This window comes from Cinclus cinclus, chromosome 9 (genome assembly GCF_963662255.1).
Source record: "Cinclus cinclus chromosome 9, bCinCin1.1, whole genome shotgun sequence".
NCBI classification, from domain to species: domain Eukaryota; kingdom Metazoa; phylum Chordata; class Aves; order Passeriformes; family Cinclidae; genus Cinclus; species Cinclus cinclus.
In genome coordinates, this window is record NC_085054.1 from 3,680,841 (window position 1) to 3,700,701 (window position 19,861).

The 19,861-nt window shown below is 41.3% G+C and overlaps 1 protein-coding gene across 3 annotated transcripts in view; it reads left to right on the forward strand.

The window, feature by feature from the left end:
- The window catches only part of INO80D (INO80 complex subunit D), a 43,944-nt gene extending 30,331 nt beyond the window's left edge, over positions 1–13,613 (forward strand). Inside the window, exons 11-12 of one of the 3 annotated variants that reach the window (XM_062498565.1) lie at positions 801–1,993; positions 7,866–13,613. In XM_062498565.1, coding sequence (XP_062354549.1) covers positions 801–1,969 — 1,169 coding nt within the window. In that variant the 3' untranslated portion in view covers positions 1,970–1,993; positions 7,866–13,613. Of the gene's footprint in view, positions 1–800 lie in introns of all 3 variants that reach the window. The other 2 variants (XM_062498566.1, XM_062498564.1) reach the window with 2 other exon arrangements.
- Positions 13,614–19,861: the final 6,248 nt, after the last annotated feature.

The window sequence follows — 19,861 nt, forward strand, 5'->3', positions numbered from 1 at the left end:
TGAAGGAAGGCTGTGTCCATAGCTGTCTGCTTGCTCATATAATTACTGCTCTGAAAATCATGATTGGTTTAGTATTTTAATAATTCATTTTACATTTTTACTGCCTGTCAGTGTTACAGTTTAATCAAGAGTGTTCTCAGTAATGGCATCTTTCTGCCATTGAGTGGGGCTGGAATCACAGTCAATATTGGCCTTTGATAAAAAGAGAAGAGAGTGAGAATAAAATCTTTAAATACATTTTTGAAACTCGCTTTTGATCAGAAATGTGCTTGAATTTCTGCATTCTAAAGCTCAGTACCTATACCATATAACAAAGAAATTAGAACAGCCTGGAGTTGGGTACGTGATTTCTTTGGTCATTTTCTGATATAACATGACATCAGACTGTGCTTGAATTTAAATTAACCTACATTATACTGTCCATGTAAATTTTAGGTCCAGGCTGTAATGTGGTAAGTAGAAAGAGGGATTGTGGACCATGTGTTATTGCAGCACTGAGGAAATCTTAAGCATTTTTACTTTAAGTCTAGGAAGTTTAAGAGGCATCTCCTATTGTATGTGGAAGAGAAGGGGGAGAGGGGGATTTCCATTGAACAGGAAGGTGTAATTTCAGGTTTTCTTACCTTGCTTAGCTAGTGAGCATTGATGAATGATACTTTCTGTGTACTGCAAGCCATGCTGGGAGGTTATCATACAATGCAAATCTGTACTGAACTGTCTGCACATCTGCATCCTTTGGCTGCCAGGGCCAGGCTCACCTGAGAGCAGTGCACTAACTAGTGGTGTCCCTGTTTCTGCAGGCAAAAACGGAGATCTTCTTCCGACCACAGAAGAGGCTGAAGAACTGGAACGGGCCCTACAGGCTGTAACTTCCCTTGAGTGCCTGAGTACCATTGGAGTACTTACACAGACAGATGGTGTGCCAGTTCAGGAGCTGTCAGATAGAGCGATAGGGGTGTTCTCTACAGGTGCTGGAGCTCCAGGAATGCAGTCCTTGAGTCGAGAGGTTAACACGGATCTGGGGGAGCTGTTGAATGGGCGTATAGTACATGATAATTTCTCCGGTCTGGAGCTGGATGAGAACTTGCTCCGTTCTGCTACCTTGTCCAACCCACCTACGCCCCTGGCAGGGCAGATCCAGGGGCAGTTCTCAGCCCCAGCCAACGTTGGCCTTACTTCTGCCACTCTCATAAGCCAGAGTGGCCTTGGGGAGAGAGCCTTCCCGGGACAGTTTCATGGACTTCATGATGGCAGCCATGCCTCCCAGAGGCCCCATCCTGCCCAGCTGCTGAGCAAGGCAGATGACCTGATCACCTCACGACAGCAATACAGCAGTGACCATTCACACTCCTCACCCCATGGAAGCCATTATGATAGTGAGCATGTGCCGTCTCCCTACAGTGACCATATCACATCCCCTCACACCACATCCTTTTCTGGTGATAACTTGGCAGCTACCTTCTCAGCAGAGATGCCCATGATGGCACAGCACTTGCTCCCAACTCAGCTGGATGTGCCACTTAGCGGGGTGGTCAACCCCAGAACTCACTGGGGAAATCTTCCTGTCAATCTTGGGGACCCCTCTCCGTTTAGCAACCTTCTTGGTGCAGATGGACACCTCCTGTCCACCTCCCTGTCCACACCACCTACCACCTCGCACTCAGAGACCACACAGCCTGCCTTCGCCACTGTGACCCCCAACAGCTCCAGTGTGCTTCCGGGGTTACCGCAGACCAGTTTCAGTGGCATGGGTCCTGCCTCCGCTGAACTCATGGGCTCCACCTCCCCTAAACAACAGCTCCCTCAGTTCAGCGCAGCCTTTGGGCACCAGCTGAGCTCCCACAGTGGCATTCCCAAGGACCTGCAGCCCAGCCACAGCTCCATAGCTCCTCCCACGGGCTTCGCAGTGACCGGTGCCACCGCTACCAGTACCAATAACGCATCCGCACCCTTCACCACCTCCAACTGAGCTTGTCTGCCTGGCTCCCTGCAGGTAGATGGGGGACCCGTGTTTTCTATCTTTCCTTTTTTCCTTTCTCTTTATTTCGTCTGTCTTCTCTTCCCTTTTTTTTTTTTTAAGAGGGGGTTGAGAAGAAAACCCCTGCTTCAGTACTGACCAGGGTTAGCCCTCTGTGAACCTTGCTGTAGCATTCACATGTGCTTGTTAGGCACTGGTGCTCATTTATTGCAGGCAGGTTCACTGTTCCCCAGTAATTCCTTAAGGACACAGCACAGTTACTGGATGTGATAGATCTTAGCAGTAAGACCTAGAAACGGGAAGATACCTCAGATCACTGATGCATGTTACTGTTCCCTAGGGTTTGGATCAGTGCTTGCCATCCCATCAGCATCTGGTAGAAAGTTTTCCAGTGGGCAGAAGTCTCTTGATTTTTTTTTTTTTAATTTTCTCCTTTTCCAAAGGTAGCATCTGGCATAGAAAACTTGGCTGCACACATTGATTTTAGAGTGGTGCACTAAGTCCTAAATCAAGATCATTATTCAAGGATGACTTTGGCAATTTCTTGAAATGGTCTCTTGACCTCCTGTGTGTGTGTGTGTGCGTGTGTGTGTGTGTTTGGGGTACAGGGAGCAGCAATTCCTTTTCTTCTTTTGGTGAAGAAGTAGGAGTTGTCCCCTTCCAGAACTGGTCACTGTTTGTACTGCATGCTGATTTTTGTTTTTTTTTTATTAACATAATTTGTAATTCATTGAATAGCAAAGGGATCAGTTGACTGGTTGCCCATAAATTTGAAGGCCGATATGAAGTTAGCCCAGGAAAAAAAAAAGATAAAGGTAAACAGAAGGATTGAAATATAGATCATGGATTAGAGAAGATTCCTGTGACAAATTCCCTTCCTTGTTGAATTACTGTGGCCTTGTAGCATTGATGATTTGCCTTTTAAAGTGTGTCTTTGTCCAGAACTCTTCGCCTGACTGGCTGACAGGAATTTCCCAACTGAAACAGGAAGAATTAGTTTGCTTTTCTGCCCATCCACACAAGTCTAGGTCAGACCCATTGTAAGTTTCAAATGGGTGCATTTCTTACAATGTGTCTAACTAGTGAGACTTTCTTGGACCGTTTATAATCCCCTGAGAGCCATATAGTTTTTCCAGCACTTGAAGGGTTTGATGCTCTGTTTGGGAAGCTGAATGTATGTAAGGAACTGGCAGGTACCTATCAGCAATCATGGCTAACCAAAAGAGAATTCACTAAAGCAAAACAGGTAACAATTCCTTCTGTCTGCAGGATGGTTTTGTTAGTACTGATCACCTGCTAATGACAGTATTCATTCTTTGCTAGTAATTGCAGTTCCTAAAGAAAGGAGTCAGCTAGGTTTTAGATTTTTAAAAATAATTGTTATTTTTTGGTTTTGTTTTTTAAACCAAGAGGTAATAGCAGCAGAATTTCTGAGGTGTTTACTTGCATCTCCTTATCAAGAAGGAATTTGCTTATGACTCTATAGGGCTCAAACTTGCTACTGTGCTCTGACTTTGACTGTAAAAGTAGCTCCTGTTTAATACAAGTCTCTACTGTTCTTGGTTTGTTTTGGAGATGCAGATGAGGGAAAATAGAAAAGTCTACATTTCAGTCTTGTACTGTAGATGATGGGTTTTATTCTACCTGTATGTATTTTAGTCTATTTCAGGAAATTAAGAGAACCAAGCACATGTAATAGGGAGGCCTAAAAAAATTCCTGTGCAAAGGATCACTGAATGAATTTAGTTGCTATAGAAATTAATTTCATTAGCAGTCAGGCACATACCAAAATATCTGACCCAAACCTCTCCTTCCATCTCCCTAAGGAACAGAGTTTAAATGGGATAGGTCTTGTGTCTTCTTACTATTGTAGCAATCATACTATCCCTCTTTTCTTGAATTATCTGTCCTCTTTGACTATAAGAGTATGGATGATGCATATGTCCTTTTCTGAAATTGCAAGTGTATGTGGGTGGAAGAAACAAAAATTATTTTCATGCTTCTGTTGTTATGAAGTCATTATTTCATACTTGGTAAAATATATCCTAATAATATAAGCCGAATATTTTGAGTGGTGATTTAAATATGTTTGTAACACTTAAATGTTTTTAAATCACATAAAAAGTTTAATTGAAGCCTATGAAATCCTGCTTGTGATTGTCCTGCTGATTGAGGAATGCCAAGTGATGTTGTGAATGAGGCAAATCTGACAAGGCTTTTATTTATTTTTATATTATGTTACCCATGTTTTGTTGAGGAGACAACTGTTTGATTTGCAGATGATTTTTGTTGTGTTCATATACCTTCTTCAATGTGCTAGCATGTCTGACTGACAAAGAGTGGAGAACTAGTATACCAAATGGTTAATTCTTTAATCTGTTTGTGTATTCATGTAATTTTAGAGGGTGTTAATTTCTATGTATTGGTTTCAGGACTTTGTTCTTGAAATGGTTCTTGTGCCCATCAAACTTCTAATGAAGTAATGAAGCTGCAGCTAGTGCAGAGTATGTTTGCCCCACATCATATTTCTCTTTCTTAGCAAATGCTGGGGGGGAAGAGAAGATAGGAACTGAGAGCCAAGTTCTGCTTGGCTGTGTTGGTATAAATTACAGAGGAGCTTTCTGGTCTAAGGTCACAGTGTAACTCAGAACAGAACCCAGCTCCTAATCTGTGCATCGATTTAGAGAGGGAATTTCAAAAGCTGTCAGAGCTATGCAGGTCCATGATAGCCATTTGAAATCAATGGCCTTTATGTATCTGCGTTTCTTTAAAGTAGTTTAGGACATCAAGTCTCTTCCCTCACTTAGATTTCAATTTTTGTATATCACTTGATGGCTCTTCCCTGAAAACTGACTGCGTAACATTTTTCCGTGAGCAAACTAAGTTTGCAATAAAGCTGCACTTTCAAAAATAAACTTCAGTTTGTATACAATTGAAATAGGAATCCCTCTGTCCTGTCTGCCACAGTGTTCTGAAACGGGCCACCACTCTTGCCTTTTCCTGGTTCACCTCTCATTTTTTCACTACCACCAATTTCATGGTTACATGGCTACCAAGCAGTTACGGGTCTTGATCTTAGCTTTACAAGGTGGATCATTCCAGGTGGGTTTCTACACCCACACAACCTGTTGACTTCAGTGCATCAGTGTCTTACTGTTGGATGTGAGACATCTAACTGAGAGGTATGTGTAGTCAGAGATATTTCACACCTGTTCCTCTGGGAAATCCTGCTGGCCTGGTTAAGGTGGTCCTCGAGGCTGTTACTTATGTGGTTCCCGAGTAGAATCCATGCTCCCTCACAAATGTTTTTGAGTATCAGCTCTTATAGCAATTAGCATTCTTGTCACCCCTTCACCAAAGAGCCAGTGTAGCAATTTCAGATGCTCAATACCTGTTGTGCCCTTTATGTGTTGACAAATGGAATAAGGTTAGTTGAACCTAAAAGTTAATTTCTTCACATAAGGTTGGAGTTCTTAAAGAATGAGAAAAATTAGACACAGAATAGAATCTAATTTACATAATTCTGGCAATAATAGCACCTCAATTCGTCTCTGTACCAAAGTACTTAACACAAGATGAATTTTGGCAGTGTACAGAGGCATATCATGAATAGCTTCATGCTCTCCTGGTGCATAAGGCATTCTTTTAGATATGCTTTGGCATTTCCTTTCACTTAGGAAGACCTTACACCTGCTTTGAGGGGAACCATATGCACTTAGATACCTCAAAGTTGATTTGTTCTTTGGCTTCATAATTATGAATCAAGAACTTTGTTTCCTCCTGCCTTCCAGTTCCTCCAGGTTCTTGCTTAGATCCCTTCTTGTTTAGTAGCATGCTTCTCTCTATGGCTGAGTATAAAGGCTTTAATTTGATAATGCTGAGAGGTAGCACAGTTGCAGGTCAGCCTCAGGCACTGTGGAGAAAATGGCAACAGCTAGATTTCCAACTGGAAATGGGGATTTGCAGTTCTCTGTTGGAAAGCATTGAAAACCTCGAGAAGCTTATCGCCTGCTAGGCAAAAATCAGAGAAAATAAATTGTCAGAGAGTAATTGTACCTAATAGCAAAGAGAAGCCAAGGGAAGTCACTTTTTTTTTTTTTTTAATAAAAGGAAGATGAGTATTGAAAAATTAGGATGTTCTGTTGTGAGCTGCCACTGGCTTTAGGGGCGTGGCCAAGGCAAAAGACCTAGGACTGAACCTGCAAACCAGTAGCCAAATTCATTATGAAGCTTTGTCTTCTGTAACCACATCTAAATGCAATCTGGGATTGAGTCTACTTGCCGAGAGAGTTCTGCAAAGCTGTACAATAAACACTGGGCAGTTTTCTTCCCTGAGAAGCTGGCCCTGGTGGCTACCTACGCTGCTTCTGAGCTCCAGCTGCTCCCTGAGCTCCTGCAGCCTCCTTGCTGCTGCGTGTCCCTGCTGGCATTGTCAGGCTTCCAAGGGTATTTCTCCCTGTCTTTGTGCTGCAGTGAGCTAAATCCACTCGTGAATTCTCCCAACAGTATGAGCCCTTAGGGCTGCGAGGAGGGAAACATCTTTAGAAGAGCCGGCTACCTGCAGTTAACCTTTCAAGACTTGCAGGGTGCAGGATGGTGGCAGGAGGTGCTTTCAGCTGACAATAGAGAAGTTACCTGCAGTGGTCTTCAGCAGTGAGACATTTATGTGGCTGGCCAGGCAGAGCATCCCTGGTGGAACTTTTTTCCTGGGGTATTTTTTCTTTTGTATTTTTGCATGTGAAGGAGTCTCCTGGGCAGACCTCTTGCAAGGTCCAGTGGTGGCAGAAATAGTAACTGAAGGAATAGTTTGGGGTAGTGTTCTGGCTGGATCTTTAGGTCTTTCTCACCTTCTGATCACAAGGTCTTTCTGATATTTTGGGTAACATTTAATGATGGGGATTTGTGGGCTACTTCTTGTACCTCCTTTATTTCCTTCCACTCCAGATTCTTCATCGTTCTTGCTTCTATTTTCCCATTCTCAGACACTTCTCCAGTGTAAGTTATGCCAGCTGGTAAGTCTTCTGTGGGTTCTGAGTGAATCTGACTAAAATGAAAAGGAGATTTCTGCAATTCATAACATATATTTGGATGCTAGAATGACAGTGCAATAGATCAAAGTATTTTTCAGATCAGTGAGTAGGGAGATGTTTCACAGCATGCTAATACGTCATGAACTAGATGCTGAGGGTACAACATTGATCATGGGAGTGCACATGCTAGCAGTGAATATGCAGGCATTTTTAGCAAGAATTTACCTTCTCAGAAGTTCCTCTTCTTTTGAGATGTGTATCGGTAGAAAGTCACAAATTAAAATTTAAAGTACTCTTTCTTAATACACTCAAGCCCAAATAACAGTAAGGAGGGTTGGTGACAAAGATCTGTATTTGTGTTCTCACTTGAATCTTCAGCCTCTTTAAAAAAAAAAAACCCAAACAGTAGTGACAATTTTCCCTTTGCTTCCTGGTGCTTCTTATGTTTGTCGAGTTCTTTTCTTTCCCCTGTTCTACTCTGCTCCTTCTCTAGCTACTGTGGAATAAGGTAATGTAATGGAAGGATGAAAGGACAGAGTGAGCATGGCTGTAAGTTGACAGCAATGGTTGGAGAAGGCTTTCTTTTATCTGTCTCCTTGAAGTATGTGTTGGCATCTTTTCAGCCTACTCTGGGTCACAGAATTCGGTCTGGAGATGAATAGGATGAAACTTGGGCTTTTGACCATAAAACTGTACTTACTTGCTGTAGAAAAATGCATTCTTCCTACTCTTCCTCTTGCTAGTCCCCCAAACACACACACAGTGAGATGTCCAGAGTTACCCGCGTGTTGACCACACAGGTATGTTGAACTTGGTCCAGAAATGCTAATATTTAACCTGCTTTCTGTCATTGTCAGCTGGTGCCCACGGAGATGAACTCCGGATAGGTAACGTTCCCAGATATCCTCTGGAAAACTTTTAACTTTGGTGCAGATTGCTCTGATGTAGCTAACTGCAATGGCATTGGCTTCTACCTTGGACTGATTTACCCTGAAATGACTCTCTAACCTACGTCTTAAACAGTGTAGTTGGTTCTGGTGCAAATAGATTATTTCTGAAGTGATGGACATTTTGATTCTCATGCAAAATACTACATCCTACCAGAAGGGGTTGAACCAGTTTCTCTGAACAGTGATGACCTTCACTGTACAGTTTTGGGTATGTCTCAGGGATTCCTTGTGGAAATAAGGGCAGTTAAAAAAAAACTAAAAAAAAAAACTAAAAAAAAAAAAAAGGAAAAAAAAGTAAATAGTTTTAAAAGTAAATAATAATTTAAGGTAGAGCGTCACCTAAGTGAGAGAGCAAGAAGGAGAAATCTTTGTTCAGTTTTACAGTCAACGGTGTCTGGCTTACGGACTCTTTCTCTTCTCGGGGCTCTCATCTCAAGTTCAACATACAGAATCTTTTTCATCACGCTCAGCTTTAAACTTTTTATTTAAAGATACCCTTCCCCAATGAGCTTTCAGAATACTTATTGTAGATTTTAAGAGAAATGGTATATTAATTTATGCTATTAACATCACCTCATAAATTATAAGTTTTATACTAAAGCTGTATTGAGTGTAATGAATTATGTTGCATATGTGTTTTTAATAGCTATAAAATTATATACAAGCTTTTTTGGAAAAACAAACTAGTGAAGCACCTTTTTACACTGGATCTTTGCCGTGTCAAGGTGTACAGCTATTCTTTGCTACCTTGCAGATATCTATATCTATATATAGATATATATATATAAATAAAATAAAATGGTATCCTGTATCAACAAGTATAGAACTCTTTTTAACCCTTATATTACTGTTCCTATAACTCTTTTTAAATTTTGAGTGTTACATTCTGCAATAATTTATCTGTGGTTTGTACCTATGATTAGAAATTTAGTTACAGGGTAAATAGATCAAAAAATCCAACTACTGTAGCTGGGAGTTGTGAACCAAGTTTGTAAGACCTTTTTTTTTTTTTTTTTTTTTTTTAATGTATTTATTTCCAGTTAGCTCTGTGAGTTGGAATTTGAAAAGTTGGAACATTAGGAATCTACAGTGTCTTATTCAGGAATTTTTCCCCTCCTTTCCTCACAAAGGAATTCCCACTGTGACTTATAAATAGAATTAGACTGCTTGTGTGCATGTATGTATTATATATACACACAAAAATATGCATTGGGGGGGGATGTATGTGCGATACGAATGTGTATATTGTATGTAGGTCATAGTTTTGTAAAGAGAAAAGTAGTCAAGAGGTGATGGAATGTATTGTAGAAATGTGATTATTTAGTAGGGGGTTGTTATGTCCTCACTGTTGTATAAATAACTGAAACTCTCTACTATATAATCTTCTGTTATAAGGCTAACTCTGATATCATGTCAATTTTACTGTTTTTCAAATGAGTTGCTTTGAGCCCTGTTTAAAATGCCATGAAAATACCAAGCTCCCAAAGACAGCCTTTAAATAAAACAAATGGGGGAGGAGGAGTGATGGAAGAAACAAGTTTTTCAGGACAAACTGAATGGGAAGGTTTGCATTCAGTGGGGTGGAGAGGCATGAGAATTGCTGTATCTTTGCCAATTAATTCCTGAATCTCCTATGGTCTGACTTGGAAAATGTTGTCTATCAGTGTACTTGTATTTTCCAATTAGATTGTAAGGGGTACTGTTTGTGCAGTGGTTTCCATTCCATAAAAGGATCTTGTCTTCAAAGTAGATTTTTTTTTTTCTCTTCTGAGGATATTTGTGTGTATCAATTTTGCCCCAAAATTGCTGCTGTGGGATCGCAGAACAAGATATGCATCCAGTCAAGGGGGTTTCATTTGGGCATCAAATTCTAAATTTGATTGTGACCACTTACCTTTTTTATTCATAATTGGAGAAGGAAGATTTTTTTATGGGAGATCTCGCTTAAAACTGTGAGAAGTCAGAAACATTCTTGCAGATTGACTTACTCTTCCTACTATTCTATTTAAGCTGGAGAAAGTAATTTAAGTGTTATTTATTCATACAGTATCACTTTTAAGTGTGATGATCCTGGTGACTTAAAAAAACCTTTTTAGAAAAACAGAGTTTCTAGTATTGGACAGAAATTTGAAAATTTTTGCTTTTTCTTTTATATATATATATATAGTTCCCTCTGTATCATGTTGTTGATACTCCCCCAGGCATCCCTCACCCTTTCCTTCTTCCCACAATTTGTTTCTGGCACATCTGCATACAGGCAAAAGGGTAGGGAGGTGGAAGTTGTCAGAGGCCTTTTCTTCTGCTTATCTGATGGTAATGGGAATTAGGAGCATAGATCTTTATACCTTTATGGAGGAAAATAGACCCATTTTTGTGTACACCTGTACAGAGAGATGTATCTGTATATGAGATAACAGCAGCATTTTGCTGAATGTGGACTTGCCCTCGTGACGTACAATAAATATGTATGAATACAATCAATCTAAATCTATACATACATGCTACAGATTGATAGATGGAATATACCTTGCATCACACACCTGTGCATTAGCTGCAACATGAATCAGTGTGTGAGCTAAAGAGAGGGACTTTCCACAGAATGTATGTGTAACAGGTAAGCACTTGTGCTTAAGACAAGTTGTTTTAAATGCTTCTGAGGGATCTGGATGACTCAGAGACTGATCTGAGCTTGCCCACCATTGGTTTGTGTTGCCTCAGCCCTCGAAGTGGAGTTTCCTTGCTATGTCTCTGCTTTTGTTTTATATTTAGTCTTGTTGAGGCCTCTTGCAAGATGCCAACTTCTTCTGCTTCTCTGCTCCATTGCCTCCATTCCAGCTCCTCCTTGTCCCTGCATTTCTGCAGTTTCTCTTGCTAGCAGTAATCAGCTTTAATGGCCCAATCCAGCTCTGCTTATGCATTCTCTTGGTGACTGGAGTGGTAGCTGAATTTGGCTCTGAGCACCTGTTTGAACTTATGCAAACTTCCCCAGCTTCAATTGTGATTCAGTAGGACTGTGATTGATTTACAGATGAATACAAACTTTTCATGGAACCTGATGCAAAGCTTCCTAGCATATTAAAAGGTTAACCCAGCATTATATTTAACTGGTCAAAATGAGAAAACTGCACCCACCAAATACTACCTTCCAATTTTCAACCCTAGGGAGAAAAAAGAAATTAGATTTGTGTTTCCTATGACATGAGCAGTAAGCAGAAGGCAGCCCTGTGCTCTGTTCTGAGCAATGGGGTTGTCATCAAACATATCAAAAGAATCAGTTTGTTACACTTTACCATAAAATATTTTAAAATAGAGTACAGAGTTGACCATTAACATGCTAGCACTTTGCATCTAATTGTATACTGGGTGATCTTGCGTATGCAAGTAAATTATGGGCTTAAGTGTTTCATTTTCTGTTTTCTGGCTAAATGGAGCTTCTATATCCTTTTAGCAGAAAGCAGCTGTCAGCAACCTGCTCAGTCACATTGAAGTGCTGTGTAACTTAGGCTTCAGTTTCAGAGGAGAATGCTGCTCCAGTTCTGTCATTGAGCCATACCGGATTCCATGTTTTCAATATGGCTATGACACAATTTTTCTTGGCCACAATTCAGCCATGGAATTTTGTCTTCCTTGCATTTCTGTTAGAAGAAGGTAACTGGTGTACTGTTCCATCTGAGCTTTCATGCAGTCATACACGACTTCTATGATACATATGTTGGGGAGTGTGTATGGGTATGTCTGTGTGCTGCGTGTGGATAATACAGATTGAAACACACACGCCTGTTATGCTATTTCAATTTATGTATGTGGAGAATGTACCTGTTGGTTATCTCCTGATATATACTCATGCATACCTATATTAAATATGTATATAGAGTGTAGATGTCCTGCATATACATATGTATATGTTATGAAACTTGGTTGGCGATTTTTTCCACACTTTTATTTTGCAAATTGCTGTCCCTTATTACTTATTTTCACTGAAGCTGCGTTATATAGAAGAAATGGAGAAATGTGTTATCAAAGTTTTATTTTAAAAAGGAGACTTTTAATTATCTAAAGCCATTTGTAATTGTCTTTTGAATTTTTACTGGAAAGGTTGTTATTTTAAAAAGGAAAAAAAAAAACAAAAGCAAGCAGACAAGCCCTTATTCCCACCGTCATTTAAGTGAAAGAAATGGAAACACAAGTTTCTAAGTATTTATTTCCTTCAGGTGTTTCTGAGACATACAGTAATTGCATTCTGCCCCATCCCCCTTTTGTCCAATTATGATTAATGATTCATGATTTTCTTTTTCCCTCATTACTTTCGTAAATCATTGTTCACCTCCTACGTTCAATAGTACTGATATCACTAAGGAGATTTCATGTCCTTCTGTCCTTTTTAGGAGAAATACCAGTGCATCACTATTATGTTTCATTTTAACATACTTTGTGGAGGATGGATGTTTTTATTGAAGATGTCTGTAACCCGTCTAACTTATTTAATGTGAGAAGCCTTCATTGGAATCTATCGTCTGTTTGTTTCCAACAAGTTCAAGTTTCTGCAACTGTTTTTTCACCAACACGTTAAATATTTCCCTTCTTATTTTATGCCTGAGGTTTTAAAATTTGGGTTTATTTTTTTGGTTTTTTCCCCTCCAATTCCCAAAAATGTTTATCTGCAAGTGGAGCAAAACAGATGTCAGAAGCTCAACCAATATCATTTTTGCAGCTAAGGGTAAATATATTTATCCTAGACTTTATAAAAGAAAGTGGCAGATGGACAATCTGAAGTGCTTAGAGGGAATGCTATCTCTTTTTAAGGCTGTCTCCGAGAAGTTTGTGTTTGGTGTCATTTTAAAGGTAGCTTGATCATGCTTTGATATCAGAAACAGCCTTGTAACAAAGAGCCTCATACAGTTGTTCGGTCACTAGAGTTTAAAATGTAAACAAGTTGCAGTGGGAAAGCAAAGGTGAGGCAGTGTATTTTTGAACCAGTGAATTGTAGCTTGCAAACGTACCTGATTTTGAAGTAACTGCATGGTAGCAAGGATTAGCAGTCTCTTACACCCCTTCCTTCTTCCCTCCCTTCCCTGACACATGTGTTCAGCATACCATACATTGGGAAAAAATAAACAACTTCTCCAGCAACGCTAATCCACTTAATGACTGCTTAAAGGGAAGATACAAACGGGCGCTGCCGCGTCCCGTCTCACGGCATTAGCTGGAAGCCTGGCTAATACCACAAACAGCCCAGCCCAGCTCGCTTCTGTGGACGTGTCGCTTTGGGAGAGTGTGGTGCATGGAGGTGCCCAAGAAGAAGGGTTCCTTCCCTCTGGGTCCCTGGCAGCAATGGCAACTTGCACCACTGCTTCTAGTGCTGGAGGCTCACGGGACAGCATTCCAGGGGCGGGGAGGAGAGCTTGTGTTTGTACTTTCCCTTTAAATAGGAAAGGTTGGCTCACGTGTTCCTCATACTTCTCAATGAATGTACTGTATTACCATTTAAAAGAAAAAAATCAATTAAATGATAATAGATTGGTCTCCTTTTGTTATCTGGTCCTTGTTTAATTTGTTTAAGGGTTTTTGTATACAAAAGTTTACATTTTTATGTATATTTTTCTTGTGTAAAAACTGATGTAATATGTGTATAAAACACTGTATGTATTATCTGTATATAGTGTGACAAAATGATTTTCTTTCTTTCTTTTGGATGTATTAATAAATCTTGCTGTGAAGTAGCTGTGTTTACTATGATGAAACCCTCTTCTCCAAGACATTTTGCCAAGTCCAAGATGTGTGGATATTGCCCAGGATGAAACTGCTCCATAAAGTGATTTTTTTTTCATTTAAAGCATATCATAAGGACAGTTATTAAACTGTCCTTTGCTTAGATTGCTGTAGAGTCTGAGTCAGCTCTTGCTTATTCTCTGTTGCTTTCTAATGACATTAGCTAATTAGTTTTGCAAACAATCCGGGGTCTTCAGTCTCAGTCCTGGTTCCAATTATAGTGCTTTCTAGCTCTGGATCACTGGTCTGGAGACCAGATCCTCTTCATCTTGTTTTTCAGTTTGAGGAAGTCTAATTTAAGGGGTATAGAATAGAATTTTCTCATGTATGTTGTTACGTTTTCTGGGATTTAAAAAATATATGCCTGTTTCATCAACAAAACTGGTTTAAGTTGGAGTTTGGCGTTACTTTGATGATTAGCATATGGATGAGGAATGATGGTGCTGTGGGGCTCTGGTCAGCTCTCGGGCAGGCTCGCCAGGCCAAGGCATGGAAGTGGCTGACATTGGCCAGGCTCTGGGAATGGCCACCACCACCTTGTTCAGACAGAGCTGCTGTTTGTGTCACCCTGCTGCAGCTGGTGCCAACAGGACTGCCTTGGCTGGCGCTGCCCTTCCAGTGCCAGGGTTGAGTTCCCAGAGTGGCTTTTCCACAACTGCTTGAAGGATGCCCTCTCTTCAGACAGAACTACCCCTTGGACACTTTGCAGTAAGTAGATGGCTGCTGCATCTCCCTCTCTCACCATTTGTTTTGTCATGTCTTTTGCCTCTGCTTTCTGGCATGAGGGTTTGTGCTTCCAGTGGTTGTTGCTTTGCTTGTCTCCATCCTCCAGTGTGTTTGAGGTTGTGACTTGTGGAGGAGCAGTTGGGTCCTGGTGAGGCTATTGCCCCGGTTCTGTTTTTCATTAGCAGTCTCAATGCTGACCTGGTCATTGGAATAACAACCAGCAGAGATTGATGAGAGAGATTCAGTAATTTGACTTCTCTTTTAATGAACACTGGCCCAGCTATTCTAGACAGTGTAATTAGGGCAGCATTTCACAGTACCTGGTTTTAATTCAGGCCGAGGGGTAAGTAGTGTCACTGAATGGTGTAGTCTTTCATGGCAACATGTGCTGCAAAGGTTTCGTGGCAAAGATGAAACTGTGCTTTAATACCTTGTGGTCCTGGGAGGTGGGAGTACACCGAAAGTGTCACATCCAGACCTTTATCAAGACAGAGCGATGACAGAAAAGAACAGATGCTTAAAGTCAACAAAAGGACAGTGCAGCAGTGTAAGTTCAGCACAATATAGCTCGAGAAAATCCACCCCAAGCTTGTCCTTTCTAGGGAATTCTCAAGGTTTTGGGCCTGAGGCAATTGGACACTAGGGGTAAGAGAGATGAGACAGTTTTGGGCTGTTACTGATGCAATTCTGGCTGTGCATGTGGATATTATAAAGCTGATCCTTCAAAGTGCTTCATCTCAAGTAGCACTCAAAATTGCAAGAGGAGGTATTGATTCTTATGGAGAACATACTTGTTTAAAATCTGATTTTAAGAAAACAGCAAAAGTTGCTGTTTGGTGTAAGATTTGAGGCTGTAATGAGGGCTAAGAAGGTGGAAGTTAGGAAAAGGGGGGCTCTTCCTTGGGGATGACTCCCTGGCAGAAGCAGATGTGTCCACTCTGGTCCTGAGCAGGACATTCCCCAGCGTGGACTTGATGAGAGGTGGATTGAGACTCTTCTTCTGACTAAAGCAGAGACTGACTGACCTGTGGGGTTTTTCCCTCACTATTTTCATGAAGGACACAGAAATGCTGCTCTTAGAAAATGATTACATGGCTCTCAGTCTGAAACTTTACAAAAGCAACTGGTCATTGTTCTAGTGCCACATTTCAAAACAAAAATAGGTTTTGTTTGAAGTATCAGTACAGGAAGAATGTGGTACATTTCTCTTTGTATTTTAATAGTCCTCTCAAGCTCCAACAGTAGCTTTTTAATAGCTGGCAATTATTTTCTCAGGAAAGCTCATTTAGCTTGTACTTGAAAAGCAAGTGACATTTTGTTACAAGAGCAAGTGTTGCTCTGGTATTTGGTGAAGCAATTGGAAGGAGAAACGTTCATTAATTTTGGGAGCTGGCTTCCTGCAGAGGTGAAGGCAACCTCTCTCCCACCATAGCTACAGGCAATTGTCCCATCTGCAGGAAATAACGGGGACCATTTTCCACAGTATCCCCTGGAGCCTATGCCCCTAGCACAGGGCTGGTGCTCTGCAGCTTTCATGTCTGAACTGGATATACAGGATGCTTGTTTTAAGAGGCTCAGAGGCAATTGCCATGTTTGCTGGCATGAGCCTCCGCCCAGGAATGGCTGCCTTGTTTTATTGTTTTTGCTAATTTATAAATTAGCAAAGAGTCTTGGTACCACTGAATCTAGGGAAAAGTTGAAGTATTGTGCTAGAAATGTCCCCAGAAGGGAAGTAGCTTTGATATTCAGATGAATTCTTGTGCTCCTATAGGGGAACAGTAGTACACAAGTTCTGTGTCTACATCCAATACCTCCATTGACAGATGACCTTAGGACCAAAAGGCTCAGGTCTTGTTCACCTCCCACATCTTATTTGTGATGGCCAACACCTCCTCCATAGTGTGGAGTAGAGTCCTGCAATGTAAACTCAGTCTGGCTCTGATTGTTTCTGCTCAGCTTGTGCACCCACTTCAGGTTCCTGCCTGTGTTTACTTTCACACTGTGCAGCTCTGCTGGCAAAACCCCCTTGTAATCAGCCAGCCTCAGGGCACTCCTGCAAATCTGATTTGTGGGGCCCTACTGTGGTGCCTGCCCGGCAGCTGATACAGCCCTAAATGCTGTCACATTGAACAGTGCTTTTCACAGCTCCCTTGTGTTCAGCAAGCCTGTGTTTCCTGGGAGGGTGTTGTGGACTTCCAACACTTCCAGCTTGCCCATTGCAACTCTGCTGGATGTAGTGATGGCCCATTGCAGCAGAAGAGAAAGTGCTCTGCTGACAGGGAAGGGAGAGGGTCTTCCCAGCTGCAGACCAGTGCCCTGAGCCTGTGCTGTGACCCCAGGGAGGGCAAAGGCTTGCATCAGGAGCACAGCTGGCATCTGATATGGCACCCTACCCTGTCTGCCCAGTCCTGCGTCAGAGAATCTATAGCATAACAGCATATAGCTCATGCTAAAAAGAACTTCACAGATGAAAACATCCTGTTTTTTCTAGGGTTTTAAGTTTGTTGAAACCTTTCTCCTCAAACTGTGGCTTTCTTGCACCAAGGCTTTGCATGTGCTGAGAGTGGCAGCACTCGGGAAGGAATGCATTGGGTCCAAACTCCAGCTGAAGGGGTAGCAACAACTCTTCCTCAGCCAACTTGTGCCAAAGCATCCACAAGAACAGAGAGGCTGATTTATGTCAGATCTGGGCCAGTACTCTGCCAAGGTTTGATTTCAAGCTGTGAGTCTCAGTTATAATACTGCCACATTGGCAGAGCTGGTCCACATTTGTGCCAGTGCAATTTGTGCAGAACCAGACCCTGGAATTGTTCACAGAATTTCCCAAAGTGACTGTTGTTGCCGTTTCCACGTGGGACATGTGGTACATGGTTACAGCTTCCCTGTATCCCTCCGTGGTGATGCCAATCCCTTTCAGGGTTAGGAGAGCTGCCTGAGTTCTAGGGTCATTAAAGTTCTTTCAACCAAGATAACCTTGGTTGGATTTTATTTTCCATTTGCTAGGGGAAACTGTTCTTTGCCATCACCCCATAAGGAAGAGCTCAGCTGGATGGCTAGAGAGGTTTAAGGGGTGATTCTTTAAGTGCCCAGAAGGATATGGATGGGTGAAATCCAAGACACATGGGGTTCTTCTCTGTGTGTTCCTATTTAAACTTGCTGCCTGAATCCAGAGACAAGTATTAGCATCAGCAGAGAATACCTCCTTAAATGTGCATTCTTCTATAATTTGTCCTCTCAGCAATTTGTATACATTTGCTATGGTTGCTTTAGTAAAGAGCTTTTTTAGTCCAGTTGAGTGTTCAAGTCAGTACAACCACTTGACTTATTTCTGAGAGCATATGATTATTGTTTTTTGTTTGGTAATTTGGTTTGTTTGTTTTTTGTTTTTTCCTCCCCCAACCAGTTTAATGCCTTGTCTAATCCTGCAGAATTTAATTTTTGTGTTTACCAACGTTTGCTCAGTGGAGCCAGCTAGTTTCCTCTGTTAATAATCTCCTTGGGTTTTTTTTGTTGTTTCTTTTTTTTTTAAATTTTATTTTATTTTATTTTATTTTATTTTATTTGTTGGTTTTTTATTGTTGTTGTTTGTTTGTTTGTTTTGCTTTTTTTGTATTTGTTTGCTTGTTTTTGTTTTTGTTTTCTCTCTTGGGTCTTACTGTTTAATATAGCTTTTAGGTTGGGGTTTTTTCCTCCTTATTTTTTCCCCAGTGTTTTGCTCATTCTATACAATGTTTCTGTCTTGTCCTTTCCATCTCCTTTTGCCTCAGACTGCAACTAAAATTGTTGCTGAAGAGATTCTGGTAAGCAAAATTAGATTCCTAGAACTCAGAATTGTTGCCTGTCAAACCTTATCCCCTTGTCTCTTTTACCTCTACCAGCTCTGCCCAGCAATGAGACCTTGCTTGGCAGAGCTATTCCTAGTGTCCCTAATTCAGAAATTAGAATCAGGCAAGGTCTCAAGTTGGCCCTTTCAAAGGTGATGGGGATGAGGATGTTGACAAACAATCTTAGAAAAATTCAGTAAAGCTTCTGTGATATTTTGCTTGTCCTGGTAAGCTGGCTGCCTGTAGAAGATTTTCTATGATGACATGCCAAAAAGATGATGTCTTTATCAGACACCATTTCCCATTAAAAATGCTTTAAAAGCTACCAGCCCTGCTCATCCTGGTTTGCTGTGATGTTGGCTACTTTTACACAGCCCTGTGCTATGGGGAGCAAAGTGTTTCACAGAGATCCTGCTGTGCCTCTTTGAGTATGTCTCTGGCTTTGGGCACACTTTGCCCATAGGCAGCACTGATGCCATCTGCCTTTGCCAGGTGACACAGAACAGGGCTGCTGGTGGCAGCTTAACTCTCAATTAATCGAATACTTGCAGGCACTCTTTCCCTTTATTTTCCTCCAGTAACACGGGATATTTATCCACAAGCTTTCTGTCTCTCTTCCTGCTTCTTGCTGGATTTTATGACTGGTGCTCTCAAGCAATGCCAAAATCCCCATCAGGCTGCTCTAAGCTGAGTATGAATGAGACAAACAATACATAGATCTTCTAGTGACTCTAAATATAATCTAAACTGTACAGGAAATGATGGGGGATATAGGCAGAAAAGAGTCAGTGACTCAGTGTAACTCAATCTGTTCAGAATCAGTGAGTGGCACAAAAAGCTTCTCTTTCAGTTATCTTTCCATTCTGGTGTCTGCATGCACTTTGGAAGTCCATCTCACAGGCTGCCCATTGTCCCATGTACCTCAGCATCCCTGTGACACCTGGCAGCACAGCTGGCTTCACCATCACCTTGTATACTCTCTGCTTCACATCTGCCTCCTTGTCTTTGTTCTGTCTTTGTGCTGCTCAGTGACTGTTTCTGGTGGACAAACTGAAGATTTTGCTATCTTATCCCAGTGGATCCAGCTCCTGCTCGCAGTTCTGTCTTGTCCAAAGCTCCAGTTTGCAGTCCATGCAGCTGTGACAATTATTTTTAATTCTTTTGCTGCCTTATCAGGCCCCTGGCCCACATTACTTACCCTGTCCTATAGGGTGGCCATCCTGGTGTGAGACTTCCTGTCTGGAAAACTGGTGGGTTTTAAGCATCATGCCCCAGCTGTTGTTACACTCTGGTCCCATAATTGAAATGCATCCTGTGATGCTAAATTCTTAAAATACATCAGAGCTATTAAAGAAACTCCTCTTTTTTACTTTGGTCATCTCTAATGCTGTAAGAACAAATCATCCATACGCTTCACAATTCAGCCTGGTTTTCCTTCTGCCTCCTGTTTTCCACCAGCTGTTTGGGACTTGATTTGCAGTAGAAGATGGTATTCAATAGAAAGGATACAGTAATGACAGCAAACAGCTTCAGCCTCTTGCTCTTGGAGTATTAAATTCTATGGTTTCCCCAATGCTGTAAAAC